The sequence below is a fragment of the Carassius auratus genome, chromosome 4 (genome assembly GCF_003368295.1).
Source record: "Carassius auratus strain Wakin chromosome 4, ASM336829v1, whole genome shotgun sequence".
Taxonomy (NCBI): domain Eukaryota; kingdom Metazoa; phylum Chordata; class Actinopteri; order Cypriniformes; family Cyprinidae; genus Carassius; species Carassius auratus.
The window spans coordinates 29,053,076-29,078,966 of record NC_039246.1 but is presented as its reverse complement, the minus strand read 5'-3'; the positions used below and the strand labels follow the sequence as shown (position 1 = coordinate 29,078,966).

General features: G+C 36.5%; 2 protein-coding genes across 8 annotated transcripts in view; one reads left to right on the top strand and one right to left on the bottom strand.

Annotated features, from left to right (window-relative positions):
• The window catches only part of LOC113065631 (MICOS complex subunit MIC19-like), a 56,758-nt gene extending 52,578 nt beyond the window's left edge, over positions 1–4,180 (bottom strand). For 2 of the 5 annotated variants that reach the window (XM_026237056.1, XM_026237066.1), the window contains exons 1-3: positions 3,938–4,180; positions 2,311–2,602; positions 1,987–2,079 (exon numbers count right to left, since the gene is read on the bottom strand). In XM_026237056.1, the coding sequence (XP_026092841.1) occupies positions 1,987–2,079; positions 2,311–2,602; positions 3,938–4,018 (466 nt within the window). In that variant the 5' untranslated portion in view covers positions 4,019–4,180. The remainder of the gene's footprint in view (positions 1–1,986; positions 2,080–2,310; positions 2,603–3,937) is intronic. The other 3 variants (XM_026237082.1, XM_026237091.1, XM_026237074.1) reach the window with 2 other exon arrangements.
• A 2,756-nt stretch (positions 4,181–6,936) lies between these two features.
• Positions 6,937–25,891, top strand: part of LOC113065614 (exocyst complex component 4-like) — a 110,011-nt gene continuing 91,056 nt past the window's right edge. For all 3 annotated transcript variants that reach the window (XM_026237026.1, XM_026237035.1, XM_026237043.1), the window contains exons 1-7: positions 6,937–7,041; positions 8,934–9,123; positions 11,179–11,373; positions 14,951–15,135; positions 16,550–16,647; positions 19,846–20,083; positions 24,512–24,686. In XM_026237026.1, coding sequence (XP_026092811.1) covers positions 6,962–7,041; positions 8,934–9,123; positions 11,179–11,373; positions 14,951–15,135; positions 16,550–16,647; positions 19,846–20,083; positions 24,512–24,686 — 1,161 coding nt within the window. In that variant the 5' untranslated portion in view covers positions 6,937–6,961. The remainder of the gene's footprint in view (positions 7,042–8,933; positions 9,124–11,178; positions 11,374–14,950; positions 15,136–16,549; positions 16,648–19,845; positions 20,084–24,511; positions 24,687–25,891) is intronic.

Genomic DNA, 25,891 nt, shown 5'->3' with positions numbered 1-25,891 from the left:
TTGTAATTTTATAATAAACAAAGGCACTATTTTTGTATTATATTTATATAGTTTTGTAGTATTTAATATTTTGAATTGAACTTATTATTTTTATATAATTTCTATATGTGTGTGTGTCTGTGTATATAAATAATTTTTTGTAATATATTTTTGTTATTTTTATAAATTTTTTATATTTCAGTTCAGCATTAATTAATTTTTTATTTCAGTTTGAATAATTTTAGTATTATAACTTTTTATTTAATATTTTATTTCAGTTGGTTGCCAAAACATTATTTCTAAAGTTTTTTTTTTTTTTTGCATTTATGTTTTTTTTTATTATCTATTTTTATATTGTATTTTATTTCAGCTTTATTTCAATTCAGCACTTTCTTTTAATTCCAGGTGTTTTATTGTAAACTAAATATTTTTCAAAGCTGCAGATAAAACAAAAATTATTGAAGTAGTTTTTTTGAAAACCTTTTTGGAAAAAACACCATTTTTGTTTGTACAGACGTCACAGAAAACTCACCCAAACGTCAATTAAAGAATGGACTTTGAGCACCTCAAGGGCATCACTTTAGACAAGACCATCGTTCAGCCAAAAATTTATCTTGGAATTGAGCACAATGTCAAAGAATTATGTCATCCTAATAAAGCGTCTTTGGTACAATCATTCAAAACTGCAACTAAACTTCCGATTGAAAGATCTATGAACATGGTCTTACTTTTAATGAGAAGCAAAGCGCTTGCAAATGTGATCGGCTCGACACACTTCTGGGAGGAGACGCTGTCCCAGGTACCTTGGAGGCTGAACTGGCTTAAGTGGGGTTCCTAATTACAGCATTGATTCATTAACTCTATTACAAGTTAGAATTAATCGTTTCATTAGCACTCAGGCACAAGCTATGAATCATAATATAGAAGGATCCGGGCCCACTCACTAACATCAAGAGGACTGAACTTTTAGGAAGAAATATCAAATTTTAGCCAATTTGTTGATCTTATTATTCTTATTTTTAAATCCATACAGTAGTATTTCAAATAATTCTCAATCAAACAGGTGTCAGCAGGTGTGCATTTCTGACTGATGTGCTGTTGTTGTTTTTGTATGTTTTGTTTTTTTGTGGGGGGAGGGGGTTAACTCTGCTTTTTTTTTTTTTTTTTTTTTTTGAGGGAAAAATGGAAAATTCACCCAAAATCATCAATTATTCAACCTGATGTCTTTCTAAATCCTATTCTTCTTTTAGACACATTTTTTTTTGTTTGTTTGTTTTAATGAATTTTTCTGTCCTTCTACTAAAAGTCCATTCCACCAAAATTATGACGCTTCGAAAAGTACATAAAGATGAATTATGCAATGTGATCCAATCTTGTGAAGATACATGATTGCTTTGTATGATAAACAGATTACTTCCATGATAGCTTTGTGAACTTTTCGAAGCATCAAAGTTCTGGTAGAATGTCCTTGACAATGAAAACAAAAAACATTTTATTCCGAATTATATTCAGAGCGACATACGGTCAATAATAGCTGACAGAATTTTACTTTTTTCATGAACGGTCTTCCAATAATAACTTGAAGCTAAAGATTAATTAAATGTCTTGCCGTCCCTGCCACATTAAACATATTATATTATATATTTTTTCCATTCTGTCCAACAATTATTATTTTAAATGGTCATATATTATAAGCCAGAACTCTTTAAACAGGGAAAATTGCTGTTGCTCCACTCCACCCACGTACTCTGATGTGTTTAAGAGAAGTTCGAATTCCGTAGAATTACCCAGAATGACTTGATGTATAATATCACCCCTTCACAATGGTGTACCAACACATTCAGAGTGCTTACAGGATGCAATTTACCCGAGGAGTACCATTAACGCTCATGACTGACAGGCACTGAAGTGCACCGTGCAATATGTGTGAAATACCTCCACATTTCCACAAGCAGGCCACATGAACGCACGTGCGTGTGTGACAGCGTTACAGAACAAACGACTCACCGGCGGGAGCAGGTGCTGGCGAAGAAGACACAGGTTTTTCTACAGGCGGAGAAGGCTGTGGGATAGTTTCAGCGACAGGAGCGACAAATTCAGCTGGAGGGGAAGGGGTGGTTATTTCCACAGGTGGAGCAGAGACGGGTTCAGAAGTGGTTTTAGTGATAGGATGGGTTAGAATGGGGTGAGGAGGAGGAGGAGGTGTGAAAAGCTCAATAGCAAGAGGGGAGGCAACAGAATCAGCAAGGGGAGGAGAAGTTATGGGTTTAGAAGATAGAGGAGGGGCAAGTATAAGCTCAGCTGTGGCTGCAGGTGGAACAATGGACTCACCTGCAGGGGCTGATACAGCACCCACTGATTCAGCTGGTGCTGTCGCTACGGGAGGAGGTGGGGGGAGAATGAGCGGCTCTGGAGGAGGTGCAGTAGCTTTCACTTGCTCAGGGAGTTTGACTCGCTCTGGCAAGGAAGAAGATGGAAGGGGAGTGACAGGGTCAGGTGGAGGAGATATTGGCACCAGTGCTGGCAGAGGATCAACCACGGGAGGAGAAGCTGGAGGGGCTCTGGTGGGGGGCTGTGGTGGGCCGGAGGGTTCCCTCATGCGGTCGATGACCTTCTCTGAGAGCTGAAGAACAGAAATACAGAAGACAAATGATAGTCTTGTGAGCATAACAAACAATATGCTTGCCTTTTCTTCTGTATGTTAGAAACAATGCAAAATAAATGACGAGCAATGTAAATTTGAAATGGACATTCTGCTTGGCAGAAAGTGTTTGGGTATTGGGGGCTTTTTGAAGACTTGTCATGTCAAGTTTACCAAAGGAATGAATGAATGAATAAATAAAATGTATGCATTTAGCAGACACTTTTTTCCAAAGCGACTTACAGTACATTCAGGCTAACATTTAAAAAATATATAATTGTAATACCCAATCATTCATTCATTCATTAAAAATAAAATAAAAATAGACCCATTTAGTTGCTGAATTTCAATCAGTGTTTAAATTGTTTTTTATATTTCTATTGTAATGAAGTAAAATGTCTTTTATTCATAATGTCAATCATTTTAATTTCAGTTTTAGAAATATCGTATTTTTTATAACTGCTATATCTTAAATGCATTTAGTCACACAATTGCTGTTTAATGAACAAACATTTCTGTATTTTTTTTTTTGTATAAAATTAAATACACACACAGTAAATTATTTGGTAAAATAATTCTAAACTATATTATTTTTTTAATCTTGCACTCATCAAGGCTGCATATACAGTTAAATTAATTAATACATATAAAGTTATGAATAAACAAATAAAAAAACATTTGGTACATTGTACATGACATGACATGTTATAAAGGTTATGCTTGAAATGCAATTTTATTTAATAACAAGGGATGTCCACCAAAAGGTATTTTTGTCTTTTTGACCCCTGTTGTTAGTTTTGATTGAACTAGTTTATGTAAACCCTGAAATCCACTTATACAAAACAAAAAGTCTCTAATAAACCAAGTGTGAATAAGTTGAAAGTTGAAAATAAAAACTCAAAACAAATCATAATTAATTAATACTAGCATGAACTAATATAAACAGCTGTGTGAAGGGTGACGCTGTTTAACCTGCTGTACATGTAACTTACGTTATATGATAGTTAAGGGGGGCGTGAACACAGTGCTGTCATGGTCGGCATTGTGATGCTTGAACTGTAACAGCTGTTTGCTAAACTAATTCCTCTTAGGTATGATGCTTATGAAATGCTAAACGTGTTTTTCCAGGTCAGCTGAAGTAAATTGTCCAGTCAGGGACAGAGTGTTTATCCAGTTAGGTAAGTTAAGACTATTAGAGGCCTTCATCACGAACCTGCACATGCATTCGAATCACAGCAGAGGTGAATTAAATCCATGCATCAGTATGCGTGATGTGCATCTGACAGGTGGAGAAGAATAGACATGTGTGTCACTCACCCTTATGCCCTTCACTATCGTTATGTTCTCATTCTCATCCGACTCAAAAGACACGCGGCGCGTGCTGTTGTTGGATCCCATTTCTGGTCAAACAAGCCCGCTGTTGTTTAACCAACTAGTTTATTTGATAAGTAGTTATGAACTCCAAAGAGTTGGCAGCTCTCTAGTTGTTCCGCGCGAGCACCAGGGCCGCACGCTCCCGTACAGAAACAGAAACGCACACAGCGCTTCCGCCTGTAGCCCCTCCTACTTGGCACAAGCGAAGAAAGACGGTTCTCATTGGTTGAGCGCAAGTGCTTAGTGTCTCTATTGGACAACATAAATGGAAGAAAAATATCTTCTATTAGGAGATTCTAATATAAGAAAATGGTGTGTTTCAAAGAATGTTAATTTATTAGTTTATTTATTCGTGTTAAAAGTACAACATACAAAATCATTGTCTGTCTTTTTTTGGAATTTGCTGCCATTTTCAACAGATCTCTTATTAGGCTGAATCTAAGTTTTACATTATGTGCTTTTTTTGTCTTCTACTTGAATATTCTCCTATTTAATATTTTCTATTTTTTTTTCAATTCTAGTAAAGAAAAATGAAAGAAAACCCTCTTCTTTAAAAGAAAAAACAAACTTTACAAAAATATTTACAAAAACATTTAGAAGCAAACGCCAACATAATTTAAACTTCAGAGGGTTTACTCAACATATATTGCATTGAAATGCACACACACATACACACACACACAATTAAAATCTATCTATCTATATGACTAATAATGTTCATAAATGACTATATGAATAAGATTTATAAAAATGACTATACTATCCATACATTGAACAAAATGATAAACGCAACACTTTTGTTTTTGTCTCGATTTTTCAAGAGCTTAACTCCTATGTACACAAAAGGCCTATTTCTTTCAAATATTGTTCACAAATCTGCCTAAATCTGTGTTAGTGAGCACTTCTCCTTTGCTGAGATAATCCATCCACCTCACAGGTGTGGCATTTCAAGATGCTGATTAGACAGCGTGATTATTACACAGGTGTGCCTTAGGCTGGCCACAATAAAAGGCCACTCTTAAAATGTGCAGTTTTACCACACAGCACATTGCCACAGATGTTGCAAGTTTTGAGGGAGCGTGCAGGAGTGCTGGCTGCAGGAATGTCCACCAAAAGTGCATGTGAATTTAATGTTTATTTCTCTACCATACGCCATCTCCAGGGCAGATGTCAGACAGAAGTGGCCAGCCAAAGGCACACCTGTGTAATAATCAAGCTGTCTAATCAGCATCTTGATATGCCACTCCTGTGAGGTGGATGGATCATCTCAGCAAAGGACAAGTGCTCACTAACACAGATTTAGACAGACTTGTGAACAATATTTGAGAGAAATAGGCCATAGAAATAGGCCATAGAAATGGGTACATAGAAAAAGTCTTAGATCTTTGAGTTCAGCTCATGAAAAATGGAGGCAAAAAAAAGAAGAAGCTGCGTTTATAATTTTGTTCAGTGTGTCTGTGTGTGTACATACATATATATATATATATATATATATATATATATATATATATATATATATACACACACACAAACATACACGCAAAGCAATATAAAACTAAATTAAACTTAAAGTAATTTAGAGAGTTTTAAGGCATTCCGGTCCTTAAACTAGCTGCTTTGAGTTTTTTTTTAATCATTTTTAAATGCCAGAAAAACGTTAAGTTATTTAAATCAATAAAATGTATCTATAATCTAAATATTACTATACAGAAATCCAACCACTTTCTTTTGTTTAAAAGCACCCAACGCGACACATATCCATTTATACATTATGTCTTAGAAGCACTAAACAATACTATAACTGCAGAAAAGATGTTCCTGATGTCCTCATGTCAAATTGGAGCTGTGGGCATTTAGAGATGTGGGTCTGCTGTCCTTTAGTGGGTGGTTGTCTTTGTCTACATGCCCTCAGGTGTCATCATGACAACCTTTTATCCTGCACTAGGTGATGAGAAATAACCTCAGTCCTGTGTCATCAGCAAAGGACAGTAGATTGCTCAGACATGATGGGCCTTAGAGGAAGCTGATAAGAACTTCTGGATCTGACTAGGCTCAGAGGAGCTAAAAGAAAAATAACCTCAGAGTATCTGTGATTGTTTCCTTTTTTTGAAGGGGCACAAAATTGGCCACTATGCTATCTCTGCTGTCCACGGACACATCAGTCAAAGAGGAGACTGCCAGATCGACCATTTTCCACACAATCAATGCCCTTTCCTCTGTGGTTTGTTACAGCAAAGATGGTCAGGAGATAGAGGGGAGCAGGTCCACAGCAATATATCCTAGAAACAGAAAGCAATTAACAACCTACTCCTTTCGCTCTGTCTTTCTCCCTCCGTGTATGTCTGGTGTGTAAAAGAATTTGTCACATTCCTTTGAGTCATATCTTTTGATTGAACCAGCTCACAAAACTAATTTGTTAAAAGATGTAAATGAATTTGAGTATTGTGTAATATATATATAAAATTATATATAATTAATAAATAGAAAATATAATAATAATGAGCTAAATTATGGCTGCTTGAAATGAAATGTTGTTATTTATGTTATTAATGTGTTTGTTATTAAAAATAAAATAAATAAAATAAATAACAGTGTTTTTATATTTTACTGCAGCAAAGAACAAAACATCTATAAGCAAAATGACAGTTAACAGAATATTCTAAAATAATTACATTTAATTTAACAAAAGAATAAACTAAGGCATATTATCTTATAAGTACCAAACAATATATATATATACACACACACACACACACACACACACACCAGAAACTCCTTTCTTGAAAGGTATATATTTTTAAATAACATTTATGGATGTACAAACAATTGTAGGCGTTTTCAGGAAAAAAAAAAAACCTACATTTCCTACATTTCCCTACGATCCCTGTACTATCAGCTGATTTTGCTAAAGGCGGCTTCCCATTGGCTGAAGACCGTCACGAGGTGTTTGGGTGTAGTAACGGAAAGATGGCAGCTGACACAGGCAGATACAGGAGCGCTGTCTCCAAAAGCAAAGACCCTTCCGGTTTACTTATATCTGTAATAAGGTGAGCACGATATTTGTACAATATATGTGACGGCCAACTTGACTTTGCCTGCGTTAAATGTTTGCACCCGGTTATTCTAAGGAAAAGGACCAGAAAGGATAACTGCTTAGCATGTTTGCTAACGATGCATCCTGTTATTCTTTCATATTCTGTTATTGTACACATATGAGTTGTGTTACAACTACTTCTTAAGAACCTTTACGTTGCATCAGCTGAAGTGTATAGTTTTCTGTGAGGTCTTCTGAATGACACGTAGTTTGCAGGCATACTTCTAAACCTGTTTAAATGGAAAGTGCTTATGTTTTGACAGGACTGAGTTTCAAAACAGAGTGAACGGTTTACTTAAACGGTACTATTTGAACATCATGAACGCTGTCTGATTATTTGTCTTGGTTGTCAACACTTTAACAACACAATCACAACATGCAAGTACAATAATTTGGAAGTACAACTATAGAGAATGCAGTGGAAAGAAAATGTGTGTGTGTATATATATATATATATATATATATATATATATATATATATATATATATATATATATATATATATATACATAGTATGTATTTATATATATATATATATATATATATATATATATATATATATATATATATATATAGTATGTTATTAGTATGTGATGTTAACTGTATGATGAGTAATATATTGGATAAAAATATATTTTCATAGATTTGTTACAGTCTGCTCAATTATTTTTATGTAATTTAATTTCTAATTATTTTTGTTGCCATTGAGAAGGCAGGGAAGCTGGCATGATGACCTTGTGGAAGATGTGACTATTTTGAGGAGGATAATTATGTGATGGTAGATGGCTGCCATGATCCAGTGGTTAAATTACTGCTTAATTGAGTTACAGCCCATATTCATGACTTTTGGTAATGTCTGGGTGAGTTGTAATGAACTCTTGCCCAAATATTACATTCACAGCATTAAAACCTTGACTTTACATAATTATACCTATTTTCTACCATTGAGCACAGCTGAGTTGGTAAGCTGTCAGAAATCCATAATTCGGCTTCAAGTCTCTTTTATCTCCTTTTTACCCATCAGCCGTTTCCATTATGATGTCCTACGGGCAACGAGTGAGGTCAAAAAGGATTGAGTCTATGGGCCAAAGCTATATCCACATGATCTGTGCTTCACTGCGAGCTTGAAGCGACTTTTCCCTACTGAACACTGGCTCTCCGATGTTCTTTCTATATCTTTTTGAGCTCCAGAGACTGGAATGAATGTAATGAGCTCTTTTGGGAGATTGTGCTGCCTTACTTTACTCTGATTTAAAGCTGTGGAAATGAGTCAGGACAGACTTTGAGAGCTGAGATGTGATGTTTGGCAGTCTGCGGTCTGGGACAATGTTGTTTTGGCACTGGCCCCAGCTGGTCTCCTCGAGTGGGTGGGCTTCTGATGAATTGAATTGTTGTGAAATTGTGTTGTGAAGTGATGGCCAAAAATCCAACTACTTCTGTCTGAAAGTTTGCAACATAATGATGACAGGATGAGTTTAGATTGAGTGCAGCCTTGGCTCTGGAAGATTTAAGTGTACTGCAGTCAATCATGATTTTCCAGTGTCAGAAATAGCAGGAAAGCCAAAGCCAAATAATTATTATTAACAAATAATTTTATTTATTTAAAAACGAACTAATTTACTAACTAAATAGATAAATAAATACATAAATTGATTATTTAATATGTTTTTTATTCATTCGTTCACATTATTTATTTACGCTGTTGAACCAGGCAAAGATGTGATAATATACAGTACTATTATACTGTATATGATATTATTAATATTATTAGCAGAAGTGTGATTTTTGTAAAATGTAACATTTGGTACAGTTTGATGCAAGATATGTTTACTTTCTTTCTGTCAGGACATTGTCCAGCAGTGAGGATGTGAAGGACCGAGAGACGGAGAAGGGCCGTCTGGAGGAGGCCTATGAGAAATGTGATCATGATCTGGATGAGTTGATAGTTCAGCACTACACAGAGCTCACCACAGCCATCCGAACCTACCAGAGCATCACAGAGAGAATTACCAGCTCTCGCAACACGATCAAACAGGTGTGCAACACGTTCGGCTGCATTCAGCAACTCCCAAACAAGTGGAAATATGACCAGCTTTCTAATTTGTGACCCTGGACCACAAAACCAGTCATAAGTAGCACAGCTATATTTGTAGCAACAGCCAACAATACATTGTAAGGGTCAAAATTCTTAATTTTTTTTTTTATACCAAAAATCATTAAGGTATTAAGTAAAGATCATGTTTTTTGAAGATATTTTGTAAATTTCCTGCCATAATGTGATCAAAACTTACATTTTATTAGTAATCTGAATTACTAAGTACTTCATTTGGACAACATTAAAGGTGATTTACTCAATTTTTTTGATTTTCTTACACCCTCAGATTACAGATGTTCAAATAAGTTGTATCTTGGCCAAATATTGTCCTAACAAACCATACATCAATGGAAAGCTTATTTATTCAGATGATGTATAAATCTCTTTTTTTTGTGTATAATGGTTTTATTTTATTTTATTTTTACAGAAAAAAAACAACATATGGGCCTGTATAAAACCTAAAAATATTTTAGGTGTACATGATAAGAAATATGAGCAAAGCAGACAATTAAAAATGTATTCCCAAACAATCATAATCTTGACTGTATATCAGGTCCCCCTGTATAATAACACTAAAAGATGGTATAATATACTACAATAATAACATTAAATAACATGTATAATATAAGCTAACTTTTCTTTTTGTTATAAATTTTGGAAATAGTTTTTATATTTTGATATTTTTTTTACATTGATGAAAAGTTCAAATTACATAATATAATTAAAATAGAAAATCTTGGTTGCATTATAAATGTCTTTTCTGAATTTAAATTTAATGCATCCTTGCCGAAGAAAAGTATTGATTTCTTTTACTGTTTCTTATTCACTGACCCGCAGAATACCTTCAGATTCCTTTTTTAAAAACCCTTATTTAATGCAGATGCACAATGACTTAGTAGTGTATTTTAATAACATGGTCACGTAGCTGAAAATTGCACAGCAATACGTCTTCATGCTGTCAATCTGTTTGTTTATGGCAGATTGAAATAACTTCTTCACCGCACATGTTTTTTTTGTTGTTTTTTTTTGGTCAGCAGCTGGCGGAGATGAAATGCAACTGCTGCTTTTCTTTGTAGCCTACATAGTTCTGTGATAACCTACCAATACGTAAACACACACAAGCTGCATGCAGCCTGATATAAAACTGGCTGTAAAACCCGGGGAATGATTTATGAGAGATAATTAGAGGGAAAACAACTTGCGGTAGCAGTTTGATGCAAAAAGGGAAATTAAAAACAAATCAACAGCTATTTTTTTTGCCTTTTTGTGTATAAACGTCGCTCTCAGCAATGCAGTCTGATGGGTCGTCCCTCAGGCTTCTGTAATGATGGAGGTGTCAGGCTTCTCGCACATACACACACACTCAAACCTGCCGCAGAGAACATAGAGGATAGCATTTCTGTCTTTATGCTGCTGAAGTATTTGATGTGACGTGCCCAGGGACCCCCAATCACCGTCTTTACTCATTATTATTTAAAGACACAGGTGACCGAGTTTGTTTATTGCACTCTTGAAAGATGAGTCAAGAACTCAAAAAACGCTTCCCTTTGCGTCTCGGTTTGCATGTAAGTGGGAAAATGGAAGACGGCCAATGAAACACAACACTGTTCATTAATTTTGCTGTTTGTTTATCCAGCTTTGGGATTTGCTGACGTTTGTCCATGTTTTGTAAGCTCTTTTAAGAACATTAAAACCGAACTAATTGCTACTTAAAACATGGTGAGCCATCATAAAAGAAACATTAGGAATCACTAGTAATTGTCTTCGATGTCTGAAATAATATCCTTGGAAATTAGCCACTAAGCTCAGGTTTTAATCTACGGCAAAATGTTTGTTTATCATCTTCTCCCCTGCTGCTGACACACTGGAAAATAATTATGCAAAGAAGAAAGCAGAGCTGTGAAGCTGCGAAAACTGCGAAGCTGATGCTTGTTTTAAGAAGGGTGAACTTTCACCTTCTCCTGACATGGTGTGTGTGGGCTGCTCTCTGCTCAGGTCAAGGAGAACCTGTTATCCTGTAAGATGCTCCTCCACTGTAAGCGAGATGAACTGAGGAAGCTGTGGATCGAAGGTGTCGAGCATAAGCATGTCCTCAGCTTGCTGGATGAGATTGAGAACATCAAACAGGTCCCTCAGAAGTTGGAGGCATCCATGGCCAGCAAGCACTACCTGCACGCTACAGATATGCTGGTGAGTGTTTGAATTGGTTGGTAGGGGAAATTTAATTCATTCCATGGCAGGTACATGCTACCTGTTTTTGTTTCAGCTTGTCCACTTGTACATAAAAATATTAAATTAAATATAGCTCTTTAATTTGAGCTATTGACACTGATTGTACTCTTTTAACCAATTTCATTAGATGCTACCTTTACATTGTAAAAAAAAAAAAAAAAAAATCTAAATTTCAGGTAAGTTCTTTTGAACTTTCTATTCATCTTTCTTAATTCTATTCTTCCTTCTATTCAAGAATCCTAAAAAAATCTATTTTTTCAATTAATATATCAAGCAGCACAACATTGACTTATTCAGCAATGATTAGAATTAGAATTGTTAAAATAGTAAAAAACAAAACAAACCCAAACTATTGAACAGTCTTATAGAGAAAATAAAAAGTGACTTATTCAGTTATGCAAGTCTGGTCAGGAGATTCTTTGCCACTACATTAACCAAAGCTCATGGGCCTAAAACATCATCAAAAAATAAGAATCTGAATCTCCAAGGTTTTTTTTTGTAAGCTCTTTTTTTATATCAGGTATTTGATCACCCTGTTTCTTTGGGTACACCCACATCTCCCTTTCAGCAGGGGTAAGCAGCTGTGGTCAGAGATGACAAGCTTTCTCAGGTCCCTCAGGTCTTCTTCTCCTCCTGTGTGTGTGACTGTGTTAAATCTGACGAGGAGTATTGGGACTGCCAACAGAGATTACGCTGTACACGGTGTTTCAATTTGCAACTCTCGTCTGAAAACACTCTCCCTCACTTTTGTCTGTTAGTTACATGAACACACAAGCCCACAAATGCACACATACACATTTGTAACTCTCATACCTGTCAGTCTGGTTAACCTCCCTAGTGTGTGCTTTTCAGATGAGCTGTCATTCATTACCTCACATCTGTTGAATTGGCACTTTCCTCTCTTTATTTGCTTTATGCCTTTCCTGTCCTGTCCCCGTCTCTGTCCTGGCCCTGTCCCCGTCCCTGGCCCTGTCCCTGTCCTGTACTGTCCTGTCTCCGTCCTGTCCCTGGTCATGTCCCTGGTCATGTCCCTGTCCTGTCCCTGGTCCTGTCCCCGTCCTGTCCCTGGTCCTGTCCCCATCCTGTTCCTGTAACTTTCCCTGTCCCTGTCCTGTCCCTGTCCTGTCCTGTCCTGTCCTGTCCTGTCCTGTCCTGTCCCCATCCTGTCCCTGGTCCTGTCCCCATCCTGTCCCTGTCCCTGGTCCTGTCCCTGTCTTGTCCCCGTCCTGTCCCTGGTCCTGTCCCTGTCCTGTCCTGTCTTGTCCTTGTACCTGTCCTGTCCTGTCATTTATTTTTATTTTATTTCCTCCTCTTCTTCCTTTCTTCTGCTTTTTTCCCTCTTAAGTTTTCTTCTTTTTTCTTTTACTTTACCTCTTCATTTCCTTTTCTTTCCTTTGCTGCCAATTCCTGTCCTTTACTTGTCCTTCCTCTTTTTCCCATTATCCTCTTCTTCTTTCCTTCACTGAACCATTCCACTCCCTCTCCATATTTCTTTCATCTCCTTTCCTCTTTCTGTTCTTTTCATGTCCTTAACTGTTCCTCTTACTCTCGGTTCCTTTCCTTTCCCATTCTTTCATCCCTGGTCCTTTCCTCTTCCTCTCACATCCTTACCAATTCTTCTTTCTCTCATTCTCTATTGCCTTTTACTTTCTATTGTCTCAGTTGCAAATTGAAGTGTCTTCTCAACTAAACCAGGTTTGGCAGAAAGACCTGTAAACAGGCACACTTACACACGCTCAGCTGATCCTGCTGGTATACACTGTGGCTCATGCAACCCTCATTTGCATGAACAACTCCTTGACTTGTATGACCCCTCCTCTGTCTGTCAAAAGTGATGCACAAAGTGTGCAGTGATGGTCCTCCAGAGCACTATCAACAGGCCATTAGCTTTCCTCTAATAAAGTACATTCATTCAGAGCCATTTTGATTTATTCACTAAATATAAACAAGCAGTAGCCACTGCAGGGTAGTTCAGTGCTGAGGGATTGAAGAGGTAAAGGCAAAGAGAAGTAAAGACTAGATATACAAGTTAAATGCAATAAAAAAGAGCAAGAGAGAGAGAGTGTGAGAGATTAAAAGAAGGAAGAAGGGAAAGATTGCATAGAAGATCAAGGCTTTGGGACATGTGAGCCAGGTCATGTGAATGAAATGAGAAAATTGAACTTATCAACCACACAACTGCTTCAGATTCAGTCTGCTAATGCGGCAGCATGGCAAATAGCTGCTGATACAGTGCAGATCCAGGACAGCATTAAAGCTAAGCCTGAGGGGACTACCTGGACTTGTTCTCTATGTTAAGTTGCATTTGTTCTTCATTTTACAGCTTAAAGATTTCCTTGCTCGTGTCTGAGGAGAAGATGAAAAACAGATACACAAAACTGAGCAAAAAAGCCAGATGGTTTTTAAAATTACATTCTGTATCCACAGCCTACAACATTTTTTTGTGAAAAAATGTGTGTATATATATATATATATATGTATGTATGTGTATTTATATATATATATATATGTATATATATAGATGTATGTATACATATACATATGTATATGTATGTGTATATATATATAGATGTATGTATACATATACATATGTATATGTATGTGTGTGTATATATATATATATATATATATATATATATATATATATATATATAATGTATGTGTATGTGTCTATGTGTGTATATATATATATTTTTATTAGAGATTTTTTAAATTAGAAATATGATGCATTTTTTATAGAAATATGATGAATAGATGCATTTTTTTAATTAGAGATTTATTTTATAGTAGTTATCTGATTTATTGATTGATGTATTGATTTTATTACAGATGTTATTTATTAGGGATCACATTTTTTGAAAGATTTTTTCATTAATTCTTCGGAATTTAATTCATTATTAGGAATTTATTTGTCTATTTCATATTATTTAGAGATTTTTTAACAACAAAAGTAGTAAATCTCTGTGTGTAAAAGAAAGCGCAAACTTGTATATTCATTTGGCTTTCTGGGTTTTTGCATCATTTTCTCACTTTGTGTTCACTGATACTCCATCTCATGCCTCATTCAACCAGCAGCTGCATACTTCATCATGCTCTCTGCAGGAGAGCCACACACACTCAGCAGAGTGAATATTCAGCGCCACTGCGGTCCACCACACTGCATTCTCCCTCTTTTAATACTTTGATTGGACGAGAGTTGTTATTGTTCTTTATCGCTGCGGTTTTTGATGGGCGGGTGGGACATGTGCTATTATGTGAACCTGGAGCGCGGCTAATCTAGGAGGTTGTACAACAATGGATATGCCTGGAACACTTCTCTTATTCAGCTACAAGCAATGAACAAGCTACATTGGGATTTGTGTTTGAACCAATATACTGTGGCGTAATAAATACTTAGATACTTCACGTTAATAATTGTATGACATCACAGATTACAAAATAGAATACCTAAATTTGACTCCATTCCATTATTTAACATTTTTGCAAGTAGACATAAAGGCAGATGGAAACTTCAAGTGTGCTGTTGTGTTTGCAGGTCTCAGCAGTGGATTCTCTTGAAGGACCCCTGCTACAGGTGGAGGGTCTCGGCGACTTGCGACTGGAGCTCCACAGCAAGAAACTCAACATCCACCTGGTGCTAATCGATGAGCTCCATCGACATCTCTACATCAAGTCTACCAGCCGTGTGGGTCACCGAGGAAAAGACAAGGACAAGGGCCGGTGAGTCACTATAACCTCCTTTAGTTAAAGTATTGAGATGTGTATCCATTAGATCCCTGTTGCTTGATTCAAATCTAGCGTCAATTCAGATCAAAGATATGTGGGCTTAGCATCTGAACCCAAAGTAGGTCAACAATATTACAAAAAATGGAGAATACTATAAAAAAAAATCTTCCTCGAAGCATTCGATTCAGGTTGTGACAGCAAACTGAAAGCAATTACCTTCAGAGTGGCAAAGTCATTTCTCAGCTTTAGATTAATTTACCTTCGCAGGTTGCTGGTGGCAGGGCGCACAGCTTATCTAATTACTGTGTGTGTTCTTTTTAAAAAGAGGGACGTGCCTTCTTAAACCAAACATCCCATGAGTCATTTCTGTCTGATCATTAATAAGGGTGTGGAATATTCCAGACAGAATAACTGATCAGACTAATTAAGAATGCAGGCCTGAATATGGGCCAGAGCTGCTGTAAACCCAAGCTAGTCTGACATTCTAAATAAACTTTAATTAGTCAAAGGGGCGACACGTGGAAAATGTGTTACGCATCTTCGCTAACTTTCTGGATTTCACTTCCCGTAATTAATAACGGGGGTGATTGCGCTATCTTGAAGGGAAATACAATATTAATTCTGTATTGAAAGCGTTGTTCACCAGGGTCTTAAATCATTAGCTTGTTGGTAAACAAAGCCTCTCTGGCCCTGTTGCCTCCTCCTCACCGGAGTCGTGTAATTAGCTGATTTGCGACTGTTCTCTTCCTGTGTCCCTGTGTACAGGGTCTGGCCACTGTGACTCTGATGCCAGCACTCAGAGCAAACAGAGATAAGTCATTTGCACCCTCGCGGATGAGCACGAGAGGAATGATAATAGGTTTTTGCTTTCTCGATGGTGACATGGCCGCCCACGTGCGCATTGTCGCCGGGGGATTGCTGACCCCCTCCGTCAGTGTGCTGCGCAAACCGCCGCCGCTGCCTCTGCAATGCTAATTCTCATAGATTAGACAAGGCGCAGCGGTGTAGCGCATTAAGCTAATGCAGGTTGGTGACCCCGCAGGGCTGAAGTGTGGAGTTGTTTGTAATAGTGTTTTTGATCTCGGAATTGTGCGTGCGTGTTTGTCACTCTTCCGCTGCTCTGTTTACGGCCATGTAATTATAGCACGACGCTTTCATGAGGAGAAGTGATTTATTAGTCAGGGTCATGACGCGACTGCAATTTTCTGCCAGGATTTGTATTCATTTCTTCTCTTACGTGTGTTTTGCAATCCGCCTTGTTTGATTCTTCGTGTTCTGGCTGCTCTAAAGGACGCTTTTATAAAGCATTCATGGTTACTCTTTTTATGAATGTCTAAACAATAGCTGTCACTATAATAATGGTTGCTATTGTGAAGAAGGTAGTAAAAATAACTTTTTTTTTTTTCAGGTCTGCTTCGAAGGATACGTCTGTTTTGGATGTCGGTTTGTCAACTCCACGCAAGCTCACAGAACCCTCACAGTTCAGCACCCCTGGAACATCCAGCAGTGAGAACCATCACTAATAAAACAATAGAAATGACTAGACACTAAAACAAACCTGATGGATAATATAGTGCTGAACCAAAAAGAAAACCAACATTTTGGAAGCATTAGCTATAAATATGTTTCAAAAAGTATTTATTTATTTACTCTCAAGATATTAATTATAAGAGATTACCGTAACAATAATGTAATTTATTATATATAAAAAAATATTTATTTATATGAATATTAATTTATTTATTGTTTATATAAATATTTATAAATGTATTCATGTTCTATATTTATATAGTAATTTAAATATAATTTAAACAATGTTATTTATTTATTTATTTGTGATTTAATTTATGTGGCTATCTATCTATCTATCTATCTATCTATCTATCTATCTATCTATCTATCTATCTATCTATCTATCTATCTATCTATCTATCTATCTATCTATCTATCTATCTATCTATCTAATTTTATTTCATGTAAATATACTATAAATAGACATTTGCAAATATAATAAATGTACAATGAAATATAATTATATAAATAAAATGGAATTTTCACACTTAACTACACACTTAAACACTTTTTATAGACTTAATAATTTATAGTTTAGCAGATAGGTTGCAGTTTCTGTTCACATTTCCTGCCTTTTTTTCCTCTTTTGGACAAAAAACTTTAATAAATAAATGGCAGTTATATATATATATATATATATATATATATATATATATATATATATATATATATATATATATATATATATATGAATTGTTATATAACTTGAATGCTAAATATTTTATTCTATTATTTTATTTAAATATAGTATATGTATACGTTTGCAAATGTAATAAATTTAAAGTGTAATATGTTGGTAACACTTTGTATAGGGACCACATCTAACTATTAACTAGTTGCTCATTAGCATGCCTATTATTCATATATTGGTTGTTTATTAGTACTTATAAAGCACATATTCTGCATGACCATATTCTACATCTCTAATCTTACCTAATACCTAAACTTAACAACTACCTTACGAACTATTAATAAACAGCAAATTAGGAATTTATTGAGGCAAAAGTTGTAGTTTATGATTTGGATTTATGATTGAAGAATTGGACCTTAAAATAAAGTGTGACCGATATGGTTCTGTTCATATTTTGGATATGACTTTCTGTCTGTTTTCTTTAAACAACTTTATTTGTCATAAAAACGATGTATTAAAAAGATAAAGACAAGATAAAAACACACGCGATGTAAGGTGAGCATTAGCCAGCGAAAGAGAGAATCAGAATGCTACTTCTTTGCAGAGAGAGAAAGCGAGCGAGTGAATTAGAACTTGATTTAGTGGCTCATAATTTGAATGATAGATTTCTCTCTGCCCTACTGAAGGGAACAGCAGGTGTCCGGGCTGTTATAAAGCAAAGGGGTGATTTTGTAATTCCTGGTGCTCCATATTGTCTGCCAGTGTTTAAAGTGCTAATTAAATCATTAGGACACATCTGACCAGAGTCACTGTGTTTATTAAAATGGCACTTGGGGCTGCCACAGACAAGAAAAGACGCAGCTGTTGCGTTCTGTGTTACTGAAAGCATTTGCATGAACCCAAACTCCTATTATACATATTTTGAGAAGGTTGTTGTAATATACACACTAACACTCTGACATAACAATTTCCCCTTTTACAATTACACTGACTCGCACTTCCACTAAAAAAGACTTGTGTATCCGCACACACACAAGAACAGGCACTCTCAGGTTTCATGATCTCAGTACATCATGTTTCAGTAAGCATATTAACCTGTGCAGATGAGATACTCTCTCACGTTATTAATCATGCAGCTCTGTCAGCACGGCGGGGGTGCGGGCCTTGTTATCCGTGCTCTCCTGTGTGGGACTGACTCCACTGCGCTCCGAGACTCTTATCAGAACCACCAACCCACCCACAGCTGTCTGTTTCTCCCACACTGTCTCTGAGACATGCTGCCAGTTGTCAGTACAACTACAGACAACCCTATCTGTCTGTTGGTCTGTGTGTCTGTCCATCAGTCTGTGTGTCTGTCTGTCCTTCCATCTGTCTAATTATCTAGCTCTCTGTTTTCCTGTCTGTCTGTCTATCCAACTATCTGTCTGTCTGTCTATTTATCCAGCTATTCTATCTGTTGGTTCATCTGTCTGTGCATCCTTAAATCCATCATCGATCCATCCATGGGATATTTTTATCTGTCTGCCCATCTGTCCATCTGATCTATCTGTCTGTTTGTCCGTTCGTCAGTCCGTCTCTTACTTTAAATGATTACTCACCCTTTAATTGTTCTTATTTGCTCTGATTTTGCTAAAGCAGGTAGAAATGTCTCTAATTCACTCTGACTACAGAGTAATTCTTGCGCCGACTGCAGTTTTCTTCACATTACATGAAACGCTTGCAATTATTGCTGTCGCAGTGCTTTATGTGTGATAGGGTGACGCCATCAGACAACATTTCCCCTGCTGCGGAAGATGCTTCCCTTTTGTCGCCTATTTTGTCTAATGGCCTCTTGCACATCATTTGTCGGTGGTAATTGTAGTAATTATTTAGCAAGCTACCGTTTGGGGGGGGGGGGGGTGAAGAAAAACCTGAGCCCATTAACTTGCCATAAACATTAAGACCATTTTAAACAGTCATTGGATTTGAGGGTATTAGCAGACAGAAAAATAAGCACTTAACAGTACGATCACTCTATTGAGCAGGTGAATATGGAGAGGTGTGTTATGCAGATTTATTAAAGGATTGTGCTGATGTCATGACGAGAAGGGAGGAAAAATAACTTCCAGGCGTTCTATTATACAAATTCTGTTTAATTATCAGTATATCAGTGTTGCTGTGGACATTAATATCATTAACTTTTTTAACTGTAAGTGCTCTCTAAGGAAAATGTCATTTATAAATTAATAACATTAACATTATAAATCTTAACAGATTGTTGGTACATATTCATATTTATTCATATATTCAAATTGCAATGTACATTAGTGTGCTGATTAATAGCTATGTGATATTTAATGATTTAACAATTAGCAAACCTTATCATAAAGTTTTGCTACCATCTGTTTGCTGTCAAGGTTGCACGTATAGTAGCTGTTCCATAAACTGTTCTGTATTTTCATGCTACTTTGATTATATACTGCTGTAGTGTTTTTCAAGGAAGTGTATGTGTGTTTGTGCAGTTCGTGAGCTGCACGAGGTGAAAGAAGACTTGGACGTAGACCCGGAGGAGAACAGCGCAGAGTTCATGGGGATCCTGATCAAAGCTCTGGCTAAACTCAAGAAGATCCCGGAAACCATTAAAGCCATCATGGAGCGACTGGAGCCTGAGCTCAAGCAGATCCTCAAGAGATCCACCACTCAGATCGCTGACCATGCTTACCAGAGGGGAGAGAACCTGGCACAGGACAACCAGCCCAGGTAAAAACAAATGGAAAGAATGTGCAGTCTGCAGGGAATATTAATACACCATACAACTCATACTACAAGTCATACAACATACAACTGTTTCTTAGCTTATTGATTGATTTATTTATTTATTATCAGAATGCAGCATGCCAAAATGGAGTGTGAGAACAGAGCAGACCAGGCATAGGCCTACGTAACGCCAGGTTCACACACTCCGTTTGTGATCCGTAATTTTTCTGAGCCCATGTTAATGGATCAGAGTGGTCACACTGCACAATGTAATATATGCGAAAGATGTTAGATAACAGAAGAGGTTAGAAATACAAAGGTGCCGAGAATTATTCATATCTTGTGCAAGCGCATAGAGATAGTAGGGAGTGCACGGGAACCAGGTTGAGCGAGTTTTAACCCTCTGAAGTCGATTAATGCGTTATGGGTCATTTTCTCCTGATAACCCCGAAAATAACTTAAATTACACTTTCAGTTTTGATCGTACAGATACAAGCAATACATCAATCGAATCTGTAAAGGGTTGAGTTTTTGTATACAGACATAATAATAACAAAACTTTGTGCACTTATAAAATAAAGATAACAAACAAGGTGTGCTGTCTGCTGCCTTTGTCTGCGCTGATCTTCATTTACAAACGCGTCATTAAAAGGAACTGTAACTCTGTGAATACTCAACGAAGAGACATGAGAGAGATATCTATAGAAAACCTGACATGTCTACGTTTAAACTAAACAAGTGCTGGTGAAAACAAATATTCTGTGATAAAGTAATCCATATGAAAACAACGCGATGTCCGTTTTTCACGTCTCTCTTCATTATCTTCTAATGAGACCACACCAGCGGTGAATGCGCTATTCAGATTCTAATGTTTCAAACTGAAGCTCACGGCTTGAATATGCCCACACAACAGAAGACAACGCAGCGAGACTGTTCTTCAAGTTCATTTATTTTACTGTTTGCTTCGCGATGAGAGGAATGAGACATAATTCACCCCGAAAAGAGGTGAGTTTGGGAGCCAAATGTGAAAAAGCTCTACCTCCTTTAGTGGACTTTGCTATCCTAGGAACTACCAAAAGTCCAGCGTTTTGAGACCTTAGGGAGCTTGTTGGATTGTAACGTGGTATAAGGCTAGTTAGGTATGCAGGAGCTAAACCATTTAGGGCCTTATGATGATTTGTAACTGATACAGAGCTTAATAGATAGCCAGTGCAGAGACTGTAAAAATGGGGTTAAAACCCCATTCACTGCCATTATAATGTTTAGAAGAGCCAGGAATTTTTTTTATATAAGACGTTTCATTCAAACAGCAAATAAATGCCTTTGTTTGTGAGTCTGAAATTCATGTTTTGTTTGGATCTTATTGTATATTTCCAAATCTCATATGTTTTATTTGTGAACAAATACCACCACACAAATACACATGGCCATTCTCAATAGTTGCTCAATGGCTGACTACTTGAAGCATCCATAGTTTTTACTTGAGACATTTGCAATTCTTTTAACGTGATATATTTTCTAATGCAACTACATAACGTAAGGCAAGACTGGATTTGATCAGTTGGCTCTTGATTTATTATGATTATTATGACCAGTTGGCTCTTGAAGACTATTAAAACAAATGTGTTTACATTAACATGCACAAACAAATCATGCAAAGGGAGAGAATCATTTAGAAGTAAATGGGGTCAGCTTTGATTTCATGTTGTCCTTTAAATGATGTAGGAGATAAAACCTGCCAATGACAGTCACTTCAGATGTAGTTCTCCCTCTTGCAGTGATTTTGTTTTTAAGGGAAGCACTTTGGAAGGCATTTGTTCTGAAGTGTGATTGGTTTCCATTGTTTTCCTTCTTTATTGCGCTCTCTCTCGCTCTCTCACTTTACCCGATGATGGCTTGCTGGATCAATGCTCTCATCTGTCATGTGGCATTCATACCTCCCTCATTTCCAATCCATAAAAGCGAGCCGTGGCTAGTGTCTGCTTAAGCATCGGCTCTAACGGAGAAAAACAAAAGCAAGGAAAGAAAAGACATATAATGAAGGCTATTAAAGAAACGCTCTTTACCCAAGGCAAAAATGAACTCTCAATTGCTTATTTTTCCACAGCCACTCTCTGCGTTTTTTATGTTTACCCTCCGCTCTTTTTTTTTTTTTTTTTCAAAGGAAGCTTCTAGTGTGTGAGAGAATATCCGCTGACTTTTCATTGTGTGCTTTTAATGAAATAAACGAGGGATTTTTCTTTGAAAGCTGTGACGGTTATGATAGAACCGTTAGTAATATGTAATATAAATTGTATTATGTGTGTGTTTCATATGAATGCACTGAAGTATCATATAGTGGAACAACCTTAATAAATTATCAATAAGCACTGCTGAATTAATATGGCAGTTCATAAATCTGTTTTCTGTAAAGTAAACCACCTTTGCAAGGGTTTGCTGTAAATGAAATTGCTCAAATGACCTGAGTGACAGTAAGGTCCCATTTTAACCATACAGCAATTTGAGTGTTTACTTGTGTGTCTGTGTCTGTGCTAACGTGAAAGTTGAGGTAGGGCTCTGTTTCTATGGAAACCTCAACTCAAAAATGAAGTCGCTGCTGTATTACAGTTCACAGTGAAAAGTATGTCTTGCTGTATGTTTCCTAACCAGACTTGATATGACGAGGATTGTTGTGACTTTGTGAAAAGTGGCAAAGTCTGAGCCAATCAGTTAATTTTATACAGAGACTTATATTATATTATATTGTTGATATGTGTTTGTGTTTCTAACCACATAAGAGCATTCATTTGTTCATCCCTTTTTTAGTTTATCATACACTTTTATTAATTTTATTTATTAATTTATATATATATATATATATATATATATATATATATATATATATATATATATATATATATATATATATATATATATATAATTTTTTTTTTCTCTCTTGAATTTATTTGTCTTCCCTTCATTTATTTGTTAACTAATTTATTTTCCCGTTTATTAATGCATTAATTCACTAAATCATTCCCCTTTTTTCCTCCCTGTAAGTTTTTATTCTTATTTATTATCCCATTTTTCTTTAAATATTTGTTACAATTAAGTATATTTAAAATATTTCTTTACAATATTTTTTTTATTCCGTTTGATCTTTTCCTACCTTTAATTTATTTTCCTTCCCTTTATTTAATTTAATTTATTAATTTGATCATACATTCTTCCTCTGTTTTCCCTCTCTTTAATTTATTTGTTTTCACATTTATTTATCTATCTTCTTTTTCTAGTTTTATGATATATAAGAATAGTCTGAATATGGCCATCGATGGAGAAAGATGCTTTTTAGAGCCAGCCAGTTTAGTTGCGGCATTGACCAACTAGCCCATGATAGCCATCCAAACCTTGACCGCTTGGTTCATACTTTGGTTTGGCTTTTTGCAATGTTTTTTTATGAAAAAGTGACGTCCTGTATAATATGTGTTTACATGTTGCGTCTAAGTCAAGGGTCATGTCCTGTCCTCTGTAAATCAAGCTTAACATGTGTTATCATTCACCGTCCCTCATGTGAACATCCATCATCTCCCTGCCGTCCAGCTCCCTGCGATCCTAATACCCTACATCATGCTGTCACCTCCAACCTCTTCATTCCGCCTACCAGTGTTTTCTTCTGCCTCATTTTACTGAATGAATGAGTAAACTCCATAAAAGTCAGACAGATGTGTGTCCTCCTAGTGGACCCAGAGAGTTTGACAGATGCTGCTAATTGTTGTTGGTGAACAGCTGCCGCTGCTCAACAGGGAGATTCTGTCAGCACCCTGCTGCTGTCATGTTCATTAGTAACAGAGAATGGGCCGCTTTTGGCTCGGTTTTGGTGATGTAGAGGGATTTCTGTCAGCCAGACTGACTGCAGTAGTGGCTTTGTCTTTGGAAAGCTTCTAGATTAGGAGTTTTCAAACTGGGGTCCAGGGACCCCCATGGGCCACAAGGTTCTGCAAACAAACAGACAAATGAAAAAGGTTAGCACAATGTATATTTTTAGGGCTGTCAAAGTTAACATGTCAACTCAAAACCTAAAAACCCTAATACTAAAATGTATACGATTAATGAAACCATTTGAAATGCATTTAAAATTGTCAAAAGTAATACTGTTACAGTTTCATTCTGCTTTCTGAAAACTGGTTAAAAAAACAAATCAAGACATAAATTGTGATTAAATTTAATGTTAAAATGTATTTAAGCATGTAAAATATCCACAATATACTTTCAAGAGTAGTTTGTTTTTTGTTTCTCCCTGTCATTTGTGCATTTTATCCAGATAATATTTTTTTCCTTTTAGCTTTAGTATAATAACAGTATATTCAAAGCATGTATTAAATAAATGATTATTTTTTAGGTCTATTTTGAAGTGTTGTTTTTCGCTCTCTCTCTCTCTATCGCCCTCTTCAGGTTATTGCTGGAACTGCTTGAGCTGTTGTTTGATAAGTTGAATGCCGTGGCCCAGGCTCACAGTGTGGTTCTCAGTCACCTACAGCAGATTGTCATCTCTCGCAGTGGAGCCCAAGAAGGGATCAAACTCTATGAACAGGCTGATGTCTATGCCAAGATCCAGACCGTCCTACAGGTCAGTCCCTGCAGCGTCTTTCAGCAAAGCAGATCCAGGTCATTGGATGATATATTTGGAATCTAAAATATTGCAGTGAAATAATGCAATTTGTTAAAGTGGATTTTGCCAAAAGGTATTTTTGACTACCTAGCAATACCCTAGCCTTCACATAGCAATATATTAGAAACAATTTAAGGCGCCTTCTTTAATGTATTATTCACAGCAACTCCTTGGCCACAGTGCAGTGCTGTGGCTCTCAGTCTTTCAAGCCGATATTCAAAGCAGATTTATACTATTAGCTGTTATTTTCAGGTAACTGTATAGTCAGTTACTAATAAACAGAGGGTTTGTTTACAGTTATTAGCTCTGTTTCTTGTGTCTTTTCTATTAAGACTGTACAAGTGGAGAAAGAATGTGTGACTGAAGTTTGGTGAATAATCAACGTTAGCTCATCACAAGTGTCCTGTTTAATTGGAGTGTGTTAATTGGAAAATGTTGACTTTTTAGTGTGCATGTGTGTTTTGAGGCAGGTGCAATTGCCCAGCTGTTCATGTAACCTTTGAAAATCTCTCTAGAGGCCCAACATTGTGTGTAAGTTTGTGTGTTTGAAAAGCACCTGCTGGAAATCCTGTTAATGGTTTTATCTCATGTTATGGGTATGTTTACTTTTTTATTTTAAGCTTTGCTTTGTTTTAGTTTTTTGTTTTGTTTTGTGCTTTGCTTTGTTGTGTTTTGTTTTGAGCAATTGAGCAATTCCTTTTCAGAGTTAAGCTGCGTTTACACTCTAGCCGAATCTGAATCTTTTCTACAACTCATCCATTTAAATTATATTAAGCCTTAAAGTTTTGCATAATTTAGGGCGTGGCCACTTGAGTGACAGGTGGATTGCCGCTGATGTCACCGCGTCTAGCTAGGTGAGCATGGTTTCAGCAACCAGCTCACGCCTTTTTGGCCATTTTACATTATTCGGGAGTGACGCACTGTGCCGAGTACTATTGGCATCAAAAAAGCTAAAAGCTCTTTGGAAATCTATGGGTGATGTCACGGACTATGCCCAGTCTATGAGGAGAACGATGACATAAGCTCTATCTTCTTTCCCATTGGCTGTCGCTCCCGAAAGTCGTTATTCATTTGCATAATGTTGAAGGATTCTGAACTTTATCGAGTCACTGGACATCTGTCGCCAACAGCCAACAATCTTACATCATATCTTGATTTTTTTC